The sequence below is a fragment of the Balaenoptera acutorostrata genome, chromosome 1 (assembly GCF_949987535.1).
Source record: "Balaenoptera acutorostrata chromosome 1, mBalAcu1.1, whole genome shotgun sequence".
Lineage (NCBI taxonomy): Eukaryota > Metazoa > Chordata > Mammalia > Artiodactyla > Balaenopteridae > Balaenoptera > Balaenoptera acutorostrata.
In genome coordinates this window covers 38,273,420-38,297,874 of record NC_080064.1, presented here as the reverse complement: position 1 = coordinate 38,297,874, position 24,455 = coordinate 38,273,420, and the positions used below count along the sequence as shown (strand labels likewise).

The window sequence follows — 24,455 nt, the reverse complement described above, 5'->3', positions numbered from 1 at the left end:
AGTAAGACATAAGGCTGAAATCAGAGTAATTGAAAATCTATAGACAGAACAGTCAAACACAACCACATTCCCACATTGTACCACCCAGTAGCCAGACAATTACCTCACAGGATAGAAGGGATTTATTAGTATCTCAGAGCAAAGCAATGGATTCTGGTTGTTAGGTGCTCAAAAGAAAAAAAGTTGATTCAGAAACAAAAGAAAACTTAAAAAAGAAAATTTTAATCCAAAAATAAAAAATCCATTTACTCATAGAGAATTAGAAGATAAATACATCCTTAAAAGAAGAGCAGAATGCTATGGGAAAAAAACAAACAAGAAATAGCTCTATGTGATTAAATACATGACTGACAAAATAAAATTTCAATAGAAGAGTGAGAAGAGAAAGCCAAGGGAATAGCCCTGAAAAGGTACAAAAATAAAAAGAAACTGAAAACTGTTTACAGTAGGCCAAGGAATGTAATAGGATTACATTTGCTTCTTCAACTAAAGTCAAATGGATTCTCTTTCTTCCATACTCTATTGACTGCTTAAAACTATGCCACATTTTAATTGCTTCCTATTTGGGCATGACGTCCTTGTATTAATTTTTCCCCTTGAATTTTTTAAGACTTTTCTGTGGATGAGGTGGGGAGGCACTATAGGCTTTGGAATGAGTTTTGGAAATAAGAGAAAAAAGAAAATAAAAAGAAGCAAAGTTTGTGAAGTCTACAGAAGTAAGCAGAGAGCACAACTCATATTGAAAGGGAATAACCAGTGATAATGGTCAACCAAGAAATACCCAGCAGGTTCAGGAGGTTAGCATTGAGATGCCATGAGGAAACAGTAAAGAAAGGAAGACAGCCTTACCCACAAGTGTTCTATATAACACTATTACCACAGAAGAAGGTGTCAAGATGCCAAGTCAGTTGATACACCCTTAAATATTGGCAAAACAGTCCCACAACTCTGTTTGTTTTTTGTTTGTTTGTTTGTTTGGCTGCATTGGGTCTTCGTTGCTGCACGTGGGCTTTCTCTAGTTGCGGTGAGCGGAGGCTACTCTTCGTTGCAGTGCACCGGCTTCTCACTGCGGTGGCTTCTCTTATTGTGGAGCACAAGCTCTAGGCACACGGGCTTCAGTAGTTGTGGCACGTGGGCTCTGTAGTTGTGGTTCGCAGGCTCTAGAGCACAGGCTCAGTAGCTGTGGTGCATGGGCTTAGTTGCTCCGCAGCATGTGGGATCTTCCCGGACCGGGGCTCAAACCTGTGTTCCCTGCATTGGCAGGGGGATTCTTAACCACTGTGCCACCAGGGAAGCCCCATTCCCACAACTGTTAAAAGAAAACAAAATTAGATACTTACCTGACAAAGAACTGGCCAGGCTTCCTCTCCGTAACTTAGAGTCATCCTGACTAAGTTGTCGTTGAAGTTTAGCTTTTCCAGTGGATGAAAATATGTCAGGATTACTGAGCTTCCTGAAGAGCAGGGGACTAAGTCCAGTTATCACATCCTTCAAAGTGAAAAAAGTAAAACATAAGCCTTTAATGTCTTTTCTGAAAGTATAAGAACTAACTTTATATTAAATATCTCTACAACATTCATTACAGTTAAAAAGTGCCAACATTTTATATTTCCTGTTCAACAGCTAAAGCCAGAAACAAATTTCTTAGTGACAGCTGTTTGGGTATGCTGTGAATGATGTGGGACATTGAGTATAAAATGTCAAAGGAAAAATAGGGGATGAGTTTCACAAGGTGACACAATAAGGCACTTTGACAGGCTATATTATTCATAATGAGTACATGTCTACTTATGTTTATTTACTTTTCTCCATTTATTCACACTCTTCCTGTATCTAGTAAAGCATATTTTAGTTTTCAAAAAATCATAAATAATAGACCTTCCTTTACCTGTCATATAAAGTTAGAAATACCCCTAACATTCAATTAATGCTAAAGTAAAACTTTGAGCCTTCTTTATGTCTATAATAGGAGCTAAACTCATGTTTTCAATGAAAAATTATAATAGTACAATGGAGGAAATACAGACAATATGAAGCATTGACAGTGCCTTCCCATTGCCTTTATTTTAGTCTAACCCATCCCACCCCATCCCAATGCCACTTCCTCCTCAGCATCATCAAGATGCAGACATTTTAAAGCAAACACCCACCTAATTAGCAGCATTAATGAGAAAATATTCTGGGTAAAAAAATTAAATATAAGGCAAATGAGGCCTATCTTTTATATTTCAGTGAAGGAAGCTACAACAAACACAGATAAGTAGCACATCAATCTGACCTGGACAGTACAAAGACAAAATGAGAAGCATAAGGAGAAATAACTGAAATCTATGTTACCTGCCATTTGAAAAACAAGACACAAGCAACTGGTACCATAGCAATACTCAAAGCCACAGGGGGGTGGGAAATAAATGGAAAAATGCCTGCCTCCTTGAGAAAAGATTTTTTTAAAGCCTCTAGAGAGGACTTCCCTGGTGGCACAGTGCTCCCAATACAGGGGGCTCAGTTTCGATCCCTAGTCAGGGAACTAGATCCCACCTGTATGCCGCTACTGAGAGTCCGCATGCCACAACTAAGGAGCCAGCGAGCTGCAACTAAGGAGCCAACGTGCTGCAACTAAGGAGTCAGTGAGCCACCACTAAGGAGTCCACCTGCCGCAACTAAGACCCAGCACAACCAAATAAATAATTTATAAAAAAATAAATAAAGCCTCTAGGGTCATATACTGTGACCGGTGAGTTCACACACAGGAAAGTACAAACATTGCTTAGTGGTGGCCATCCAGAATGTAATTTACAAATACCCCAGCATAAAAAGAAGAGTGAAGTTGATGAAAAATAACTGAAGAGAAAAGGAAAAAGGTTTTTTTCATCTGTTTTGGGGTTTTTTTTTTTTTTTTGGCCGCACAGCGTGGCTTGTGGGAGTTTAGTTCCCCAACCAGGGATTGAACCTGGGCTCTCGACAGTGAGAGCACAGAATGCTAACCACTGGACCACCAGGGAATTCCTGAGGAAAAAGTATTTTTAAAATTGGTAGTAAATGAGACTTCCCTGGTGGTCCAGTGGTTAAGACTCCACGCTCCCAGTGCAGGGTACGCGGGTTCAATCCCTGCTCAGGGAACTAAATCCCGCATGCCGCACCCAAGATCCCTCATGTTGTAACTAAAAGATCCAGTAGGCCACAACAAAGATCTCACACACAGCAACAAAGATCCCATGTGCCGCAACTAAGACCCAGCATAGCCAAATAAATAAATAAATAAAAATAAATATTTTTTTAAAAATTGGTAGTAAATGGATAAAAGGATAAAGGGGGATATTTAGGCACTGTACCATTAAAGCAACTGATGTGCCCATCCAACTCTAACAGGAATGAGCAGGGAGAAAGGGGAATTGGAAGGAGTAGTCAATGCAAAAAGAGAAGGCAGCAAGAGAACAGCCTATATTCCCACCAACTGGTGTGTCGAGGATGAAACAGTACCTATGCATCAAGTAGAAACCATGAAGAAAGCAGGGTCTGGGCACTAATGCTGGTAACCCACCAAAAAGGGCTGGCCACTCACAGAAGCAACACCCCAGCAAGCAGCTTTGGGTGGAGGGAAGTGAGAAGGCCTTGTAAGATATCATGCTGAAGGAATATCCTATGTGAAGGCAATATGGAAAGGAAGGTATCCCAAAAATACCTTACAAATGAGCTACTTGAGAGAGCCAGCACTTGGATCCCTGCTACACTGTATGGATGAACAGTTAGTCTTAGCCATAAAAGGATCGACAACCGATAGGACTAGATCAGCACCAGTTAAAAGAAAGTTGTGGCTCATGGGCTCTAGAGCACAGGCTCAGTAGTTGTGGCGCAAGGGCTTAGTTGCTCCACAGCATGTGGGATCCTCCCGGACCAGGAATCGAACCCATGTCCCCTGCACTGGCAGGCGGATTCTTAACCACTGCGCCACCAGGGAAGTCCCAAAAGAAAGTCATATCCTTTTCAATCTCCCTATGCCCTATCATAACATACCAAAGTAAAGAAGCCAGAAAACAGAGGAGAGGAATAATGAAAGCAGATCATGCACCTTCTTATTCCAAGTCTCCCCTGTCAAAACTTTGCAAAGGGAAGGAAATATAAATGAGAAATGAAATTTAACTTTTAAATCAGGACGTCTTTTTAACTTTTACTTAAGTATATTACTCATTTCAGAAAAGTACATATACCTAAGCATATAACTCAATAAATTTTGCAAGTTAAACATATCCATGGAACCAGCATCAAGATTTAAAAAAAAAAAAAAGACATAACCAAGCATTCCAGAAAGCCCCCTGTGCACCCTTCTAGTCACTACACTATCCCTCCAGGGTAACTACTATCTAGGCTTCGAACAGAATATTAGATAAATGGAATCACACTGTATGAACTGTTCCGTATCTTGCTTCTCTTGCTCAGCTAGACTGCACTTTTTAAAACAGCAGAACATTATTGAATTTACCAAAGAATTCATTAAAAGACAGGAAAAGAGAATGAAGCAAATAAAACAGAACCACACATAGCCCAAGAAAGAAAAAGGGCATGGGAAGAGGAACTTCCTTTCTAACTTCCAAACTAATTTGCTTCTTGCAGTTTTCTAGTTCCCATTTCTAGTCACTTATGAGAGATCCAGCCAAACCACATGTTTTCAGATTCAACAGGATACCACTGTACCCTTATAGGAAGCTCCTCCTTTCTGCTTTAATTGGATCAAATTTCTATCTGGTTCGTATCATTTCTACAATCAAATGATTCTTCAGCAAAATAGGGAGTTAAGGAGGGGAAGGAGCCTAGGATGACTTCCAGGTTTCTGGCGTGGATAGTATCCCAGGGAATATAGCAAGAGAAACAATATTACAAATAAAACACTATTATGGCAATATTAACATAATTACAAATTGCAGTACTCTTCCAATAACTATTAGGGAAACTATAAACATTTAACGTGAAAGAAATAAAACAAAGAAGACATGAATAACTCTCTTCAACTATAAGAGGGCTATCTCCTCTGTTATAGGAGAGTAAACTTCTTACTTCAGAGGCCAGTTTGATATACTGGATAAAAATAACAGAAGGAGAAGTAGGTTTAATTATAGGAAGAACCATCTAACAGTGAAAAAAGGCCGTCTTAAAAGGAATGGACTGTGCCCTTAGGATACTGAAAAAGTAAGGTGAAAGTTGGCCTAAGCAGTGACTCTCAAAATGTGGTCCCCAGACCAGCAGCATCAGCATCACCTGTGAACTTGTTAGAAAGGCAAATTCTAGGGCCCCACCCCAGATCTACTAAATAGGAAATTCTGGGGGAGGGGAGCAGCAATCCGTGTTTTAACAAGCCCTCTAGGTGATTGTGAAGCACACTAAAGTTTGAGAACCACAAGACTAAATAAAAAACTTTCAATATGATGCCATCAACACAAATATATGTTGACCAATTGTGAGGATCGTGTCACAAATTATTTGAAATTGACTTAAAGTACTCAAGTTTGCAATCAGTATACTCTCTTAATTAAATGAAAGCAGGTTCTTGGTAAATACTATCAATGAAATAAAGTCAGTTCACTTACGTTACAACATTCTTTCTTAAGTGAGATTTTTTTAAAAGGCAGAATTACAGCCTGCATGCCAGAAATTACATATAACATGTATTTATCTATTGTAACAATAACATATCTAATATATGACATGTAAATTTCAACTGTCAAAAAAAAGGTTGAAAATTGCCTGGCTACACAATTTCTACATGCTCCTTCCAACTCTAAGAGCTTATTGCTTTCTCTTTTAATTCAGAGTACTAAGTTGTGGCTATTTTGCCTATTGCTCTAGGAGTCCTCACAGAGAGTCCTCCCTCTCTTGGTCAGAACCATCTCCCTCCTCCACAATATCAAAGCAAATCTCAGGCTAACTTTACCCACAAGGCTAGTGTTGTGTTTATACTGTATCATGCTATTAAGGATAGGATTAGAAGTAAGCAAAGGACTCACAGCTGAAAACAGAAGTCTACACACTAAAAACTTGTCTATCAGGCTAAGAACCTGGGCTCTCAATAGGAGTTGTCTTATCCCATATGAATGGTAATTCAGTAGGTGAAGAAAAATCCATACCCTTTGGCAGATTCTTCCTGACCTACCTTGCCAAGAGTCAAACCCAGGTGCCACACTAATCAAAGTACATTCTCTTAATCCTTATCAAAAAACCTTTGCTTGATATGCACATGCAAGAAAAAAAGAACCCTGACCCATACCTCAGGCATATCAAAGACAACATATATAAAAATTAACTCTAAGTGGATCATGAGTCTAACTATAAAACCTAAAAGTATAAACCTTCAAAAGAAAATACAAGAGTAAATTTTTATACTTTGAGTTAGATAGCATTCTTAGATAACACACAAAGCATAAGTTTAAAAAGAACAAATTTATAAACAGACTTCATCAAATTTAAAAACTACTACTCTTCAAAAGATACTGTTAAAAAATGAAAACAAATCACACAGGAGGAAGAATATTTGCAAAACACATCTGAGAAAGACTGGCATTCAGTATATATAAAGATCTTTCACAATTCAATAATAAGAAAACACACAAGGCAATAAAAAAACATGAGCAAGAAAACTGAACAGACATTTCAGCAAAGAAGAGGCAAATATGGCAAATGAACACATGAAACCATTCTCAACATCATTTATCATTGGGGAAACAAAGATTAAAATCAAGTGAAAGATAACATCAGCAAAATGGTGGAGTACACAGCTCCAAGCTAACATTCCCCCACAGAAACACTGAAAAACAAGCAGAAATTGTGACCACCCAGAGGGGTGGGATAGGGAGGGTGGGAGGGAGGGAGACGCAAGAGGGAAGAGATATGGGGATGTATGTATATGTATAGCTGATTCACTTTGTTATAAGTCAGAAACTAACACGCCATTGTAAAGCAATTATACTCCAATAAAGATGTTAAAAAAATAAATTTAAAGAAAAAATTTTTAAAACAAAAGAAAATCAAATGAGATAAAGGATGTGAAAACAAACAAACAAAAAAAAACAAGCAGAAACTGTCAGAACCACCTTTGTCAGACTCTGGAAAATAGTCAAAGGTTTATGGCAACCAAGAGAATGCTGAATCAAGAAGTCAACTTAAAAATGGTAGGAGAGGGGCTTCCCTGGTGGCGCAGTGGTTGAGAATCTGCCTGCCAATGCAGGGGACACGGGTTCGAGCCCTGTTCTGGGAAGATCCCACATGCCGTGGAGCAACTAGGCCCGTGAGCCACACAACAAGAGAGGCCGCGATAATGAGGCCTGCGCACCACGATGAAGAGTGGCCCCCACTTGCCGCAACTAGAGAAAGCCCTCCCACAGAAACGAAGACCCAACACAGCCATAAATAAATAATTAATTAATTTTTTTAAAAAAAGTTTAAAAAAAAAATGGTAGGAAAGCTTTGTGGCATTTTTACTTGCCCTCACCCTACCCACTCCTTGATGTGGAGGCAATCTTAAAGACATCAGGTGGTGTTCCAAGTGTGGGACTCTGGCCCCTGGTTCCAGAAGGAGCAGAACAGACCTTACTTGCAAATTATCGTTTATACCTGTTATAACCTATCTGAAGACTACCTGAAGGACTAACACAAGGCACTCCTCTCTATTTCACCTCACTCACAATCTTCTCAAGGTGGAAAAGCAGCAAGTATTGCTTAAAACCCTGTATGGTGATCCAAACACCAACAGCCACTTGGGCAAAAGATTAACAATGAGACATTCAACTGACTGCCTGAGATCTGGGGGAGAAAAGGGAGAGTTTCTTTGGGAAATTAGGGCAATCAAAAACACCTGTGTATATATGGAAATTTAGAAAGCCCAGGGTGAAATGCATGCTCAGGAAAGACCTAAAAAGATTTTAAGCTTTCATCTCAAGCTGATCCCTAGACTCAGCACAAGTCTGGCTAAGGGCCAAAGGAGGGCACAAAGTCAATCTGCAAAGACCAGGATGTGTGTTTGTTTGTTTGCTTAGCTCCTGGCAATCCAGGAAATCTTCATCAAAACACAAGCTAAGTAACAGAGACTTCAGTATCACACACAGCAAGAAATACAGTTTCTACAAAAAAGGTTGGAAAACTCACTAGACAAATGGACAACTACAGCCTTCAACAATCAAAAAACAGCAAAGCCTGGGGAAAGGGAAAAAGCTGTATTCCAGAGTTACCAATATTCAAATGTCCAAATTTCAACAACAAAAAATCACAAGACATATAAAGAAATAAGAAGGTATGGCCCACTCAAAGAATCAAAATAAATTAACAGAAACCACCCCTGAGGAAGCCCAGCACTGGACTTAGCAGTAAATTTTAAATTGATTGTCTTAAATATGCTCATATCAGTAAAGGAAAACATGGACAAAGAACTAAAGAAAATCAAGAAAACAATGAACAAAACAAGACTATCAACAAAAAGACAGAACTTATAAAAAAGAACCAAACAGAAATTCAGGAGATAAAAAGACCAATAAGTAAGTGAAAAATTCAGTAGGGGGTTCAATAGCAAATCTGAGCAGACAAAGACAGAATCAGCAATCTCGAAGACAAGATAATTAAAACTATACAGTCTGAGGAACAAGAAAAAAAAAAAGAATGAAGAAAAGTGAAGAGAGCCTAAGGGACCAGAGGGACATCTTCTAAAGAAACAATATATGCATTAAGGGAATCCCAGAAGGAGAAGAGAGAAAGGGGAAGAAAGAATATCTGAAGAAATAACTGCCGAAAACTTCCCAAATTTGATGAGAGACACGAGCCTACATGTTCAGAAGCTCAATGAACTTCAAGTAGGTTAAACTCAAACAGACCCACATCTAAACATATCATAATCAAACTGTTGAAGCTAACAACAAGGAGAAGATATTCAAAACAGTAAGAGAGATGCAATTCATCATGTACAGGGGATCCCCAATCAGATTAACAGCCAATTTTGCATCAGAACTATGGAGTCCAGAAGGAATGACCTATTTAAAGTGCTGACAGGAAAAACTGTCAACTTAGATTTCTACCCAGATAAACAAAAGCTGAGGGAGTCTATTACCACTACACTGGCCCTAAAAGGAATCCTTCAGGTTGAAATGAAAAGACACAAAACAGGAACTTCAAGTCATATGAAGATATAAATATCTCCAGTAAAGGTAACTACATGAGCAAATATAAAAGTGAGTATTATTATATTTTTGGTTTATAACTCCACTTTTTATTTCCTATATGATTTAAAAGACAAATACATAAAAATAATTATAGATCTATGTTACTGAGCACACAATGTATGAACATATAATTTGGGAGAACAACATAAAGGGGGGTGGGAGAATAGAGGTGTATAGGAGCAGAGTTTTTGTGTTATTGAAGTTGGTACCAATTCAAACTAGACTGTTATAAATTTAGGATGTTACGTGTAATCCCTGTGGCAAAGCAAAAAGAAAATATTAAAAAAGCACACACAAAAGGAAATGAAAGGGGATAAAAATGGTTCATTACACCAAAAAAAAAATTATTTTTCAACTAAACACAAAAGATGGCAGTAACAGAGGAAATGAGAGACAAAAGGGTATAAAACATACATGATAAAAATAGTTCAATGAGCAAAGGTATCCATACTTGAATCAAAGGGAAAAATAAAACATAAAGAAGAACCAAATGGATATTTTAGAACTGAAATATATAATAACCAAAATAAAAAAACTGAGTGAATAAGCTTTTCAGCAGAACATAGAGGACAGAATAAAGAAACAGTGAACTGGAAGACAGAAGAACAGAAGTTATTCAACATGAACAACAAAGAGAAAACAGTAAACAGAGGCTTCGGGACCTATGGTTCTGTAATTAAAGATCTAATGTCTGTGTCATTGGAGTCCAAAAGGAAAGGACAAAGAGAGAAAGAAAGAAAAAGTACTAGAATAAATCATGGCTGAAAACCTCCCAAATGTGTGAAGAAGACATAAACCTACAGATGCAAGAAGCTGAGTGAACCCCAAGCAGAATAAACCCGAAGAAATATGCCAGGAAACATTATAATTAAAATTCTGAAAAATTACAAACAAAAGAAAAAAAAAACGTTTGAATGACAGATTTCTCATCAGAAACTATGTAGTCCAGAATAAAGTGGCAGCACAGTATTTTTCCAGCATTGAAAGAAAAGAACTGTCAACCCAGAAGCAATAACCAGGGAAAAGGACCTTCAGAAATAAGGATAATTAAGAGACTTTATTGGCAGCAAACCTATCCTAAAAGAATGGCTAAAGAAAGTTCTCTAAACAGAAAAGAAACAATACAATAAGCAACTTTAGGAACAGAGAAAGAACACAGTGAGTAAAAAATGCAGATAAATACATTAGCATTTCCTTCTGTAACATACGATTTTAAAATTTACTAAAGACATTTATGCTATAAAACATGAATCAGATTCAAATAAACTCACCAATGAGGTGAGAGAGCTTAAGAAAAAATTAGAAATAAAAGATCAGTTAAGAAATGACGGGGCCCCACCTCCCAGCCGCTCCGTAAGGAGAGTGAACTCCCTGAGACTAGGGGCCATATACCTTTGCACCCTCAGCAGGACCCAGGACAAGACTGGTACAAGGCACGATTCAGCAAATGTTTGTTAAATGGGTGCAAAAAATCAAATTCCAGCCTGCCTGCCTCCAAGGCCTACATGTTTGACCACCATGCCACACTGCTCCAGTGAAGACTCACTTACAGACTAATGGAAGACGGCTGAACCAAGAAAAATGATCTTATCTCATGCTTCAGTGACAAAATAAAAGCCATCAGACATGGGAGAATTGTTCCAGGGCCTTCATCTTCCCACCACTGAATCTTGAAACCTCCCAGTATCTGTGTTCATCTTTTGCCTCATTCCTTCCTGTTACCATGAAGGGCCTGAGGACCTCTCCTTCTCTCTGAGGCCCAGTGTCCTAGACCCGAGCCCCTCCTTTCCCTTCTATTATTCCCTTTCTCTTCTGTGTTCCCATCTGGTCCTTCTTTATGGTCTCTGGGTCATTCCCAGCAGCAAACAAGCATAGTCTAGTATCTCCCATCTTAGAAAAATCATTCTTTGCCCCTCCTCCTACCATCACCTTAGCTCTCTGGGCTCTGTTCCCATTCACAGCCATGTTTCACAAGGAAATTGCCTACACACCTAGCTCCACTTCAGCAGGAAGGGGGGGGGGGTAGTGTTTTATTCCCTCTGACCTCAGGGAGGGTCCTATAACAATCTACCCTCCCACCAGTACTCTATCCAATTATTCCTGTTTTTTAAATTTTATTTCTTTTTCATGATAATACATTATAAATTTTATAATATACATATCTGTACAGTTTGAATAAATTATAAAACAAATACCTATGTACCTGTACCCATCACCCAGCTTCAAAAACAAATCATTTCTGAATGACAAAACCCACCATGTAGCCCTCCCCAGTCACATCTCCTTCCCCTGCCTGAGGTAACCAGTGTCATTTTTCATGCCTTGCTTTTTTGTATGGTTTTACAACATATTACTGCATCCATATATTGTAAAATTTTGCATGTTGTTCAACTTTATATAAACATATTCTTTCATGACTTTTTTTTTTTTTTAATTATTTTTGGCTGTGTTGGGTCTTCGTTTCTGTGCGAGGGCTTTCTCTAGTTGCGGCGAGTGGGGGCCACTCTTCATCGCGGTGCGCAGGCCTCTCACTGTCGCGGCCTCTCTTGTTGCGGAGCACAGGCTCCAGACGCGCAGGCTCAGTAGGTGTAGTTCATGGGTCTAGTTGCTCCGCAGCATGTGGGATCTTCCCAGACCAGGGCTCGAACCCGTGTCCCCTGCATTGGCAGGCAGATTCTCAACCACTGCACCACCAGGGAAGCCCTTTCATGACTTTTTTGAATCAGTAGTAGGTTTCCTGAGTTTTATCCATGTTGATACATGTAGCTGGAGTTCATTCATTTATTTCATTATAGTATTCCATTGTAAAAAAAAAAAAAAAGAAATGACTAAACTTGAAGGAACACAAGAGAGAATACAAACAAGAGATAATGCCTTAAGAGGCACAGAAGATGAAATGTTTTGGGTTTTTCTGTTTGTTTGTTTGTTTGATTTTTTTATGAAGAGGAAAAAAAATGTTTGAGAGAAAATGGTATGTTGAAGAGAGGCAAAGAAGATCCAACATACAGCAAACAGAAGTCCCTGCAGAAGAAAATCAAAGCAAGGCAACAGAACAAATATCAATACTAAAATTATAATTCAATAACTTTGCTGAAATTAAAACTATATATATGAAAACTACATCCTGGAAGAGCACACCACGTGCATGACATATAAATCCAAAATGACCAACACCAAGATATATTCTAGTATAATAACTGGACTTTATTATTTATTATTATTATTTTTTTTTTTGGTTGCGTTGGGTCTTCATTTCTGTGCGAGGGCTTTCTCTAGTTGTGGCAAGCGGGGGCCACTCTTCATCGCTGTGCGCGGGCCTCTCACTATCGCGGCCTCTCTTGTTGCGGAGCACAGGCTCCAGACGCGCAGGCTCAGTAGTTGTGGCTCACGGGCCTAGTTGCTCCGCGGCATGTGGGATCTTCCCAGACCAGGGCTCGAACCCGTGTCCCCTGCATTGGCAGGCAGATTCTCAACCACTGCGCCACCAGGGAAGCCCCAATAACTGGACTTTAACAGAAAAATCCTTTCAGCATTAAAAAAAAAAAAACATGACCTGTAAGAAAAACCTGCATCACCATCAGACTATGACAACAATTTTTTAAAAAATATTTATTTATTTGCACTGGATCTTAGTTGCAGCAACGCAGGCTCCTTAGTTGGGGCAGGCATGTGGGATCTAGTTCCCTAACCAAGGATCAAACCCGGGCCCCCTGCATTGGGAGCGTGGAGTCTTAACCACTGTGCCACCAGGGAAGTCCCGACAACAATTCTTTATGCCAGAAGAAAAACAGGGTTACATATATAAGATACTCAAAGAAAGGCAGTATGAGCCCAGGATTTTATATCCTGGAAAACTAACCTTCAAGGTAAAGGGCACAGGCAAAATGTTATCGATATAAAATAACTCAGGGAATATTGTTCCAAAAGGTCCTTCCTAAGGAATCTACTAGAGAACAAGATTCATACAATCAGGACTTCCCTGGCAGTCCAGTGGTTAAGACTCTGCGTTTCCACTGCAGGGGACATGGGTTCGATCCCTGGTCGGGGAGCTAAGATCCCACATGCCACACGGTGCGGCCAAAGAAAATAAAAAATTAAATAAAATAAACACATGTTTAAAAACAAAAGATTCATACAATCAAAATAACTAGAATGACGAGGTTCTACTGCATAGCACAGGGAACTATATTCACAGGGAACTTGTAATAACCTATAATGGAAAAGAATTTGAAAAAGAATATATATATCCATATATCTATATATAAATATATTTATATATCTGAATCACTTTGCTGTATACCAGAAACTAACACAACACTATAAATCAACAATACTTCAATTAAAAAAAAAAACTAGAGATATATCAATATGGTGATTAGCATTAAATATATGGTCATTTATAAAATTATAAATAAGTGTTCATTAAAAGGGAGAGAGTATAGTATATAATGGCTATATGATCTGACAATGTAGATATAGGTTAACCAAAAAATGAGGGGAGAAGGTGGAGACAGCATACACACAAAAATTTTTTAACAGTTTTCCTTAATCATTGGTGGTAGTACATTAGTAGTGCCACTAGAGACTGTTATACAGTTAACATATGATAAAGCAAATTAGTAATTCCTGGATATTCTAATTCTATCATCCCCTGAGTCTTTGGGAACATGATTCTTGGTATGAAAGAAAGGAGATACTAATGTAATAAATGGGAGATTAAGTTTAAAAAAAAACTCTGTAGTCCTTTGTCAATATCACTGTCGATTGCCAAGATAGTTTTTATTATATATATTTCTAACTCTATCCACTGAAAAGTCATAGGAACAATGATCAACCTAGTAGCAATAAGTATCCCTAGGATCTAGACTGCAGGTGTTCTGAAATTCCATTTCCCATTAAAAGAAGCCAGGAGTTCTTAGAGAAACAGCTAATTCCAGGTCTAAGGTGGAAAATGAGCCTGGAACAGTTCAACGTAAGAGATAGCAAGAAAATTATCAAAATTATTAGGATTGGGTCAAAAAGACTAAGGAACCAATTTGAAGAGGCTCTTCCTAGACAACAACAGGACAATGTGAGCTTCAACTAGCAGTAAAAAAAAAAACACACATAAAATATGGGTTGAAACCCATCAAATACATTTAAATGTACGACTCCACACTGATAATAAAAAATAACTAACTGATCACCATCTGAAGATGACAGGGAACCAATTTATTACCTTAAAAACTAGGTAAATAAAAGGAAAGAATCAGGCCATTCTTACATGAACTATACCACTGGGAATCAAACAGTAGATGAGAAGCATCTCCTTAAAATGCTATGCCACCTAATAAATGAAAACAAAATGATAGAATTATATCACTACTTTGCAACTCCCAATCAGCGAATCTCAGCACTGAGCATCAGCAACTGCTACAATCAAAGAGCAAAAAGCAGACATCACATGCCTCCTGTTGAAAGAACACACTACCACCCAAAATCTTGCCAAAGGAATTGAACCTGAGGCTGATTAAGCCTCTGTATCCAGCTGTAATTTGCAGGAAATACAACAGGACATAAAACATTTTGAAATGCACCATAACTATGCAATCTAGACTTTGGGAAACTCTACAGGCCAAATGCCCCAAGGTTTTTCAACTTTCAGATTTTAAGGAAAAGGAAGAGATGAAAGGAAAAGATTAAAAAGAGACAGGGACTTTCCTGGTTGTCCAGCGGTTAAGACTCGCGCTCCCAAGGCAGGGGGCCCGGGTTCAATCCTTGGTCAGGGAACTAGACACCGCATGCCACAACTAAAGATCCCGTGTGCCGCAACTAAGACCCAGCACAGCCAAATAAATAAATAATTTTTTTTTTTTAAAAAGCATGAGATATCATTTCTATCCACTAGGATAGCTAGATTTTTTAAAAATGGAAAATAACAAGTGCTAGCAAGGTCACAGACAAACTGGAACCCTTGTAAATTGCTGGTGGGAATGTTAAAATGATACACCCACTGTGGAAAACAGTTTGACAATTCCTCAAAAACTTAAACATAGAATGATCATATGATCCAACAATTCCACTCCTGTATATAGAAACAAAAAATTGAAAAACAGGTGTACAAACAGAAACTTGTACACAAATGTTCATAGGGGTACTACCACAATCACCAAAAGGTAGAAACAACCCAAATGCCCATCAGTTGATGACTGAATAAACCAAATGTGGTATATCCATATAATGGAATATTACTCAGCCATAAAAAGGAATGACATACTGATATATGCTACAATATGGATGAATCTCAAAAACATTATGTTAAGTAAAAGAAGCCAGACATAAAAGGCCATGTATTGTATGATTCCCTTTATCTGAAATGTTCACAGTTCACAGAGACGGAAAACAGATTAGTGGTTGCCAGGGACTGGGGGAAGGAGGAAATATTCTGGAACAAGATAGTGGTGATGGTTATACATTTGAATGTACTGAATGTCACTAATCGTAAATTGTATGTTAAGTGTATTTTACCACAATTTAAGAAGTCAAAGCACATGTAGAGGTAGGGTGTCTAGGGCCACACTTCCTTCCAGGAGCCTATTAAAGTGAAAATAGCTGAGACTCAGTCGCCTTCCTCTCTGGCTTCCCTTGGCTTCCTTCTGGCTTTTTTCTCTTCCACATGGCTGGGCGGACAAACTGAGAAATGCCTACAGAAGGCTATCACTAGCCACCAAGACCTGAAAGAGTGTGGGGGTTGCCAGAGACTAGCTCTACCACAGACGGAGGAAAACAAGCTTTTCCAGACCTCCTAGGTATTCTTGCAAAAAGGCCTTTACATGCATTCAAAACGGTTATTACCCCAAACTCTGTGGGCCTATAAGGAATGAAGGTTCTAGGTGGTCTATACCCAGAATAATAGGATTTCTACATAGTTCTAGCTGAGGACCATATTAGGGTTTGAGGACTATGGCAAGGACTAGCTAGATATTGACCAAACATGATTCACCTTCCTGCTGGGCACAAGCTATGGCCCTATGATTGAATTCTGGCAACAGAATATGGGTGGAAGTGATTAAGCCATTTCCAGGTCTGCCCATCAACAACTCCCACAAGATTCCCCCACTTGCCTCAGGTGACCTGGGAAGCCATGTGTAGAAAATGGTAGAGCCTCCATTAGTCTAGGTTCTTTTGAATGTATTTTTTACAGCAACTAATGTTCTTAAATATAAAAGACTACTGGGACTTCCCTGGTGATCCAGTGGGTAAGACTCTGCACTCCCAATGCAGGGGGCCCAGGTTCGACCCCCGGTTGGGGAACTAGATCCCAAATGCATGCTGCAACTAAGAGTTCGCATGCCGCAACTAAGAAGTCCGCATGCCACAACTGAGAAGTGCACATGCCGCAACTAAAAAAAAAAAAAAAAAGATCCTGCATGCTGCAATGAAGATCCCGCGCGCCGCAACTAAGACCCAGCATAGCCTAAACAAATAAATAAATATTAAAATATATATATATAGAGAGAGAGAGAGAGAGAGAAGACTACTAGCATGAGAGCTAGTAGTAGAATGCCCCATTCTCTTACTGGTCAAAGGGAGGACTCAGATTTCCTGGGGTCACCTAAAAAAAAAATCATCTTGGTAACACCCTTTTGAAACAACTTAAGGACTTTTAAAAAATTAATACCAACTTTTTTTTTTTTTTTGGCTGTACCGCGCACCTTGCAGGATCTTAGTTCCCGAACCAGGGATTGAAACTGGGCCCGTGGCAGTGAAAGCACAGAGTCCTAACCACTGGAATGTCAGGGAATTCCCAATGCCAACTATTTTTAAACTCTTTTGTCTTTAAAATATTCTTGAAGATCTCAAATAGTCATGAAAATTAGAAGGCCAGACAGTACTATATTACCTCTGCTTTGCTGAAATACAGGCAGAGAAACTATGTGGCTTGTTAACCTCCCAACAAATTAAAGGTTAAAGGATTTGTGCATCTGCTACCCAGGTTCACTCTTAGAAAGTATTTTGTTACATTAAACTTGGTACAACTAAAACGATATTACAGAATTTTAAAATGCGGTTTCCTTGGCCTGAATTTGCTCTTAATTATGTTCTAAAATCTAGGGAGACTATAATATCTTCTAAGCCAGTTACTTAAGAAAGAAATCCATAAAAGTTTCCCTAAAGGGAAAAACGCACAAATTAAAGCCATCTTTTCAAGCTGAACAAAGTAAAAGAAGAGTTCAATAACACCAACAAATCAAAGGTCAAGACATACCTTTTTCTTATATTTCTTTATAAAACCAGATGAGAACACAGAAAAATATGAACTCTATATTCACACATTCTATGCACTTACCCTAAAAATATAATAATTAACCATTATTGAGCACTCACTGGTATCAGGCTTTGTAATAAGTGTTTTACGTGGATTAATTTATTAAATCCTAACAATAACCCTATGAAATTGGTAATGATAGTATGTCCATTACATATATATGGGATAAGTAAGGCTTAAAGAACTTAAGTAACTTGCATCAGTCATAGAGCTGGAATCTGAGGTCAGAGAATGACTTAATCACTATACATTCACTCAAGAAATATTTATTTAGTACCTCCTATATACAATTCTAGAAGCTGGAGATACAGCAGTAAGGAAAAACCAACCCAAATTCCTACCCTCATGAACCATATATTCTAATGTGTGAGAATGACAATAAATAACAAATATGTGACAGTAACAGGTGAATAAAGGACATGAATAAAAAGAGGGGAAGGGAATGACTAAGAGTGCTACTTTAAAAAGGCTGGTCAGGCTTCCCTGGGGGCGCAGTGGTTAAGAATCCGCCTGCCGGGGCTTCCCTGGTGGTGCAGTGGTTGAGAATCTGCCTGCCAATGCAGGGGACACGGGTTCGAGCCCTGGTCTGGGAAGATCCCACATGCCGCAGAGCGACTGGGCCCGTGAGCCACAATTGCTGAGCCTGCGCGTCTGGAGCCTGTGCTCCGCAACAAGAGAGGCCGCGATAGTGAGAGGCCCGCGCACTGCGATGAAGAGTGGCCCCCGCTTGCCGCAACTGGAGAAAGCCCTCGCACAGAAACGAAGACCCAACACAGCCATAAATAAATAAATAAATAAAATTTAAAAAAAAAGAATCCGCCTGCCAATGCAGGGGAAACGGGTTCAAGTCCTGGTCCAGGAAGATCCCACATGCCACGGAGCAACTAAGTCTGTGCGCCACAACTACTGAGCCCGCTCGCCTAGAGCCCGCGCTCTGCAACAAGAGAAGCCACCACAATGAGAAGCCCACACACCGCCACGAAGAGTAGCCCCCGCTTGCCGCAACTAGAGAAAGCCTGCATGCAGCAATGAAGACCCAACGCAGCCAAAAATAAGTAAAATAAACAAATTTATTTTTAAAATAAAAATAAAAATAATAAAAAAGCTGGTCAAGGAAGGCCTCTATCTGAACAAAGACCTAAATGAAACGAGGAAGCCAGTCATATAAATATATCCAGAAAAAGAACACCTCAGGTAGAGAAAACTACCAAGTATAGAAGTCCTCAAATAATAATTTTTAAAATGTCCTCATGCAGGAGCATGCTTAATATATTTGGAGACCATCAAGGCAGCCAGTGTGAACAGAGCTCAGTAACAAGAGGAGTAGGAGGAAATGAGGTTAGAGAAGGCCAAGAGGCAGATCATGTAGACTCTTAAGTACAAAGCAAGCACCTTCCATTTTGATCAACTGTGATGGAAAGCCACTTTTGAGTAGGGGATGGTAACAAACTTTGATTTTAGCTTTTACAGGATGATATCGATCTTGCTGTGTGCAAATTCTCATGGGGGCGGAGGGGAGAGGAGGTAAAAGAAAAGAATCAGGAAGACAGGTTTGGAGACTTTTATAGTAATCCAGATGAAAGATGATAGAGGCTAAGATTAGGGTAGTGATGGAGTTAGTGGGGAAAAGTCTCATGCAATTTGAATGTAGCACCAACCAGAACTGATGGGCTGAATGTGGAATATGAGGTTAAGAAAAGAATCAAAAACAACTTCCATGTTTTGCTCTAAGTAAATGAGTGAATGATAGTGCCATTTATTGACATGGGAAAGACTGGGGAAGAAGTGGAATGGGAAGTGAAAAACAGGGTTCAGCTTTGGACCCATTAAGTTTGAAAGGTCTATTAGCTACCCAAATAGAAATGTTACATACACAACTGAAAACAGGAGAGCTCAAAAGAAAGGTCAAGACTAGAGAAGTAAATGTGGGAATCAGCAGCACAGAGATGGAATGTAAAGTAATACAATCTGATGAGATTACATCAGGAGAGAGAATAGACTGCAAAAGCAGATTAAATACTGAACCCTCCCAAGCACCAGTGAGATTGGAAGAAAACCAAGACAGCATGGTCCCAGAAGCCAAATGATGGAATGATCAACCATGTCAAAAGCAACAGGTTGAGTGAGATGAAGACTGAAAACTGGCCACTGGGTTTGACCAATGATGACCTTGACATAAGTGTTTCAGTGGAATGACGGGAGGCTAAAGCCTGACTTGACTGGAATGGGTTCAAGAGGAGAGGAAATGAAAGAAGATATAGACAACTCTTTCAAGTAGTTTTGTTATAAAGAGGAGCACTCTCCTACTCACAATTATTTCGTATCCCTTGCTCTTTTGCCTGAATAACTGCAAGAGCCTCTTAACTGGTTCCACATACCCATTTAGTCAATGCTCACTAAAGTAGCCAAATAAGTGGGATTAAAATGAATGTTAGATCACGTGATTCTTATGCTCAAAACTCTCCAATGGTTTCTCATCTCGTTCAACATGAAAGTCAAAATCCTCAGAGCTGCCTGTAAGACCCTTACCAATCTGAAACTCTCCACAATTCAGCCCTCCTCTCCCCACCTTTCCCCTCTGAGTTCACCTACTACTCCTCCTCTTACTCACTCTACTCCAGGCACACTTGGCTTCCTTGGTGTTCCTCAAACACAAATTTTAGAGCTGGAGGTATGCTTCTACCCCAAGGTGCTTCCTATTCCCTCTACCAAGTATACTCTTCCCCCCACATAATCTAAATGCCTCAATCTCTTACATTCTTCAGGTCTTTACTCAAACATCTCATTCCAAAGAGATGCCTTTCCTGATAATGCTATTTAAGCCATAAAATCCCCCATCACTCTATATCCCCCTTCCCTGCTTTATTGTCTTCGTAGTATTTATCACCGTATAGCATACTACATATTTTACTTATTCTTTTATTATCTGATTCCCTCTACTAGAATAGAAACTTTGAAAGCAGGGTTTCTCATCTGTCTTTTTCACTTCTATAATCCCAACAGTAACCAAAAAATTAAAAAAAAAAAACAAAAACAGAACAAAAAAAACTTGTTGAATCCAAGGATGAATGAATGAGGGGGAATGCAGGGTTAATGAAGTTTTTTCAAGATGGAAAATATTGTAGCATGCTTGTATGTTGATGATAATCATCAACAGAAAAAAAAAATTAATGATTCAGGAGTAGGAAAGAATAATTCCAAGAATAAAACTCTTATTTAGATGTAGGGGTTGGCCTTAGATGGGAAGAGGAACAGATTATCCATAGCAATAAGAGAGAGGGAAAAGAATGCGGGTACAGATATAGGTAGGTTGGGTGACTTGTAATGGGAGCTTGTAGGATTATCTTTGTTTTTTCTTCAGTGAAACAGGAAGCAAGGACATCAACTGAGAGTAAAGAGGACAAATAGAATGCTAGAAGTTTGAGGAGAACGATTAAACTATCATTTAAGAGTGAATGGAGGGAATTCCCTGGTGGTCCAGTGGTTAAGAATCCGTGCTCTCACTGCTGAGGGCCTGGGTTCAATCCCTGGTCTGGGAACTAAGATCCCACAAGCCGTGTGGCACTGCCAAAAAAAAAGTGAACGGACTATGGAATGTCATAGGATTGACTGTCATTGCTGAAAGACTCCTTAGGTTCATGATCACAAATTTAGATGTCAGCATCGTTGTGTTTTTCTCCAGCCACATTCAGCTGCCTAGACACAAGTGCAGAATAGGCAGAGTTGGTTTAATCATGGCTGGAATTTTCTCAAGCAGGTATGATAGAAGGTACTGAAGGTACACGCATAGGAGTAATTATGATAGCCCATGAAATGTTAAGTTGGACAAGGAGGAAAGTAGAGGCATGAGGTGACTGACAATGAAAAGGTACTTTGGACTTCCCTGCTGGCTCAGTGGTTAAGAATCCGCCTGCCAATGCAGGGGACACGGGTTCGAGCCCTGGTCTGGGAAGATCCCACGTGCCACGGAGCAACTAAGCCCATGCGCCACAACTACTGAGCCTGCGCGCTAGAGCGCACAAGCCACAACGACCGAGCCCCCATGCCACAACTACTGAAGCCCACCTAGAACCCATACTCCGCAACAAGAGAAGCCACCGCAAAGAGAAACCCGTGCACCGCAGTGAAGAGTAGCCCCTGCTCGCTGCAACTAGAGAAAGCCCGCATGCAGCAACGAAGACCCAATGCAGCCATAAATAAATAAATAAATAAATTTATTTTTTTTAAAAAATCAACAGACCAGAGGTTCCAAAGAGTTTGAACAATTTTGGGAGAGGAAATCCTAAAATGAATGTGAGCTAGAGAAACAGAAGATGATGTGAAGGTCAGAGTCTGGCAAGCTCAAAACTAAGATTTTAGAGGCGGAACAATTCTTGGTAAAGATGAAAAGTACCTAATGAATATGCAAGTAAGAGGCTCAGGTTGATGTCAATTTTCCCCATCAATTATTTTCTGTACTTCCACTGTACACATGGCTGTAGTGCAGAGAAGAGAAAAGAGTTTGGGAGTTAACAATGAGGTACAACAAAAAGGTGGTCAACTATGTCTGACTAACAATGCATTTTGTGTAAGTCCTTACTGCCAATACCGTCTAGTCTCTGCTCTCCCTTGAGGACTTTTTCCTCTTCCCCCAGGGCTAGCCCTTGACCCAACAACCCGGTTTTCAAAACTCTTTGGAACCCCAAGTATGTATATAATGAAGAAAAACAACCAATACCTGCTGATAAAAAGTAATAATTACCAAGGTACCATAGGGATTTTATCAAGAAAGTACAAAGCTAGGTGGCAAATTTAGCAGAGAATCATAAGCAGCTAAGATCAGCAATAAAGGAGGCATAATGATTGCAATATTAAGCTGCCTCTCACAGTCCTGATCATAGGTCACCATGAATAACTGGGGTGGAAAAAGCTTTTAGGTTGATCTTAGGCTAAGGGCATCCAGTAAAACAAAGATGGGAAAAATCTGGAGGCAGATGTGTCCTACCCTCATCAGGAAACACTGTCCAACCTGCTTCTACCATCCCAGGCTCTCTGCTCCCAGTACCTCTGACGAAATCAAATTTTCCAAAGGTAACAGGTTTTCAGGAGCTGGCCCTTATTCATATTACTTCTGGACAAGAGGGGAGGGAGGGCTAATAAACATTCTGTATTGAGGGACTTCCCTGGTGGTCCAGTGAATAAGACTCCACGCTCCCAATGCAGGGAGCCCAGGTTCGATCCCTGGTCAGGGAACCAGATTCCACATGCACACCACAATAAGCGTCCGCATGCCACAACTAAGAGTCCACATGCCGCAACTAAGAAGCCCACGTGTGGCAACTAAGAAGCTCGCGTGCGGCAACTAAGAAGCCCGTGTGCAGCAACTAAGAGCCCACATGCTGCAACTAAATATCCCGCGTGCCCCAACTAAGACCCAGCACAGCTTAACTAACTAAATAAATAAATAGATATTCTGTATTGAAAACTCAGAAAAATTCTCAAATGCCCATGTCTCAATCACCATGTCCTACATTGTATCCTTCACACAGCTGCCAGAGTAATCCAGCTAAAAAACAAGAAAGACCACCCTGCTTCCCTACTTACTATCTTTTTACATAATACTAAAGACCGTCTACAATCTAGGCTCCTTTAGTCTCTTAACTCATCATCTATGGCTTCAAGTTCAACTTCCAACAATACTAAATTGATTACAGTTCCCTACACAATATATGCAGCTTCCCCTCTGTATGTTTTCTGCCCCATGCTTTTGCCCATATACTAACATTATAGTGCAGAATAAAGAGAAGATACTGATTTCCATGAAAATAATTTTGAAAATTCCTTAATGGTGCCAAGAGAATTCAAAATTCAAAATATCTGAATCTTTTTCTATTCATTCAGTCCACAAGTAATTCATTCAGTCAACAAATAATTACTTAACACCTATTGTGACAAAGCCCTTGACTATGCATTATGATAGATAAAATGATGATATAGTTCCTACCCTCAATAATTTACAACTTAAAAGCAGATACGAAATAATACAAAATGAACACAGAAGGATAGAAGTTCTATTTACTACAGCCCCATCATGGAAAACAACTTCACAGAACAGTTTCTGTGGCATGAGTTAGGCCTGGAAGCTTGAGTAGAATTTTAATGGACAAAGACAGAGAAGAAAGAGCTTTTCAGATGGATGATTAATTAAAATAAATATATGGGGACTTCCCTGGTGGCACAGTGGTTAAGAATCCGCCTGCCAATGCAGGGGACACAGGTTCGATCCCTGGTCCGGGAAGATCCCACATGCCATGGAGCAACTAAGCCCACGCACCACAACTACTCAGCCTGAGTTCTAGAGCCCGCAAGCCACAACTACTGAGCCTGTGTGCCACAACCACTGAAGCCCATGCGCCTAGAGCCCATGTTCTACAACAAGAGAAGCCACCACAATGAGAAGCACGTGCACTGCAACGAAGAGTAGCCCCCGCTTGCTGCAACTAGAGAAAGCCCACACGCAGCAACGAAGACCCAACACAGCCAAAAATAAATAAATTAAATAAATAAATTTTAAAAATATATATACATATGAAAATGCCTAAGCAGTAAACAAATATTTACTGAATGCCCATTACGTACCAGTTAAAACACTAAAGGCTGGTATAATGATGAATAAGACAGCCTCTGAGGAGTTTTTTCTCTGATGAGAGACTGACAGCCAACCAGAATATTGCTGAGGAAATACATGTTTCAAGTGCCAGCACACATATCTATGTTTCTAATAAATATTCAGACTAATAACTATGTTTCAAATACCATACTAGGCCCTAGGTAAATGAAAGAGTCTGGGCCTCAAAGAACTTACTTATGAGAGAGAGAAACTATTTCAATAATGTATGCTACAATGGAGACAAAGCAAAGTCTTAGGAACCAAGAGAAGGGGCCTCTAACTCTGATTCTAATAAAAAGTG

The 24,455-nt window shown here is 39.6% G+C and overlaps 1 protein-coding gene across 12 annotated transcripts in view; it reads right to left on the bottom strand.

The window, feature by feature from the left end:
* MAST2 (microtubule associated serine/threonine kinase 2) overlaps positions 1-24,455 on the bottom strand; it is a 204,901-nt gene that overhangs the window by 174,532 nt on the left and 5,914 nt on the right. For 11 of the 12 annotated variants that reach the window (XM_057548200.1, XM_057548204.1, XM_057548222.1 and 8 more), the window contains exon 2: positions 1,341-1,488. In XM_057548200.1, the coding sequence (XP_057404183.1) occupies positions 1,341-1,488 (148 nt within the window). Of the gene's footprint in view, positions 1-1,340; positions 1,489-24,455 lie in introns of those variants that run through there. The other variant, XM_057548263.1, reaches the window with a different exon arrangement.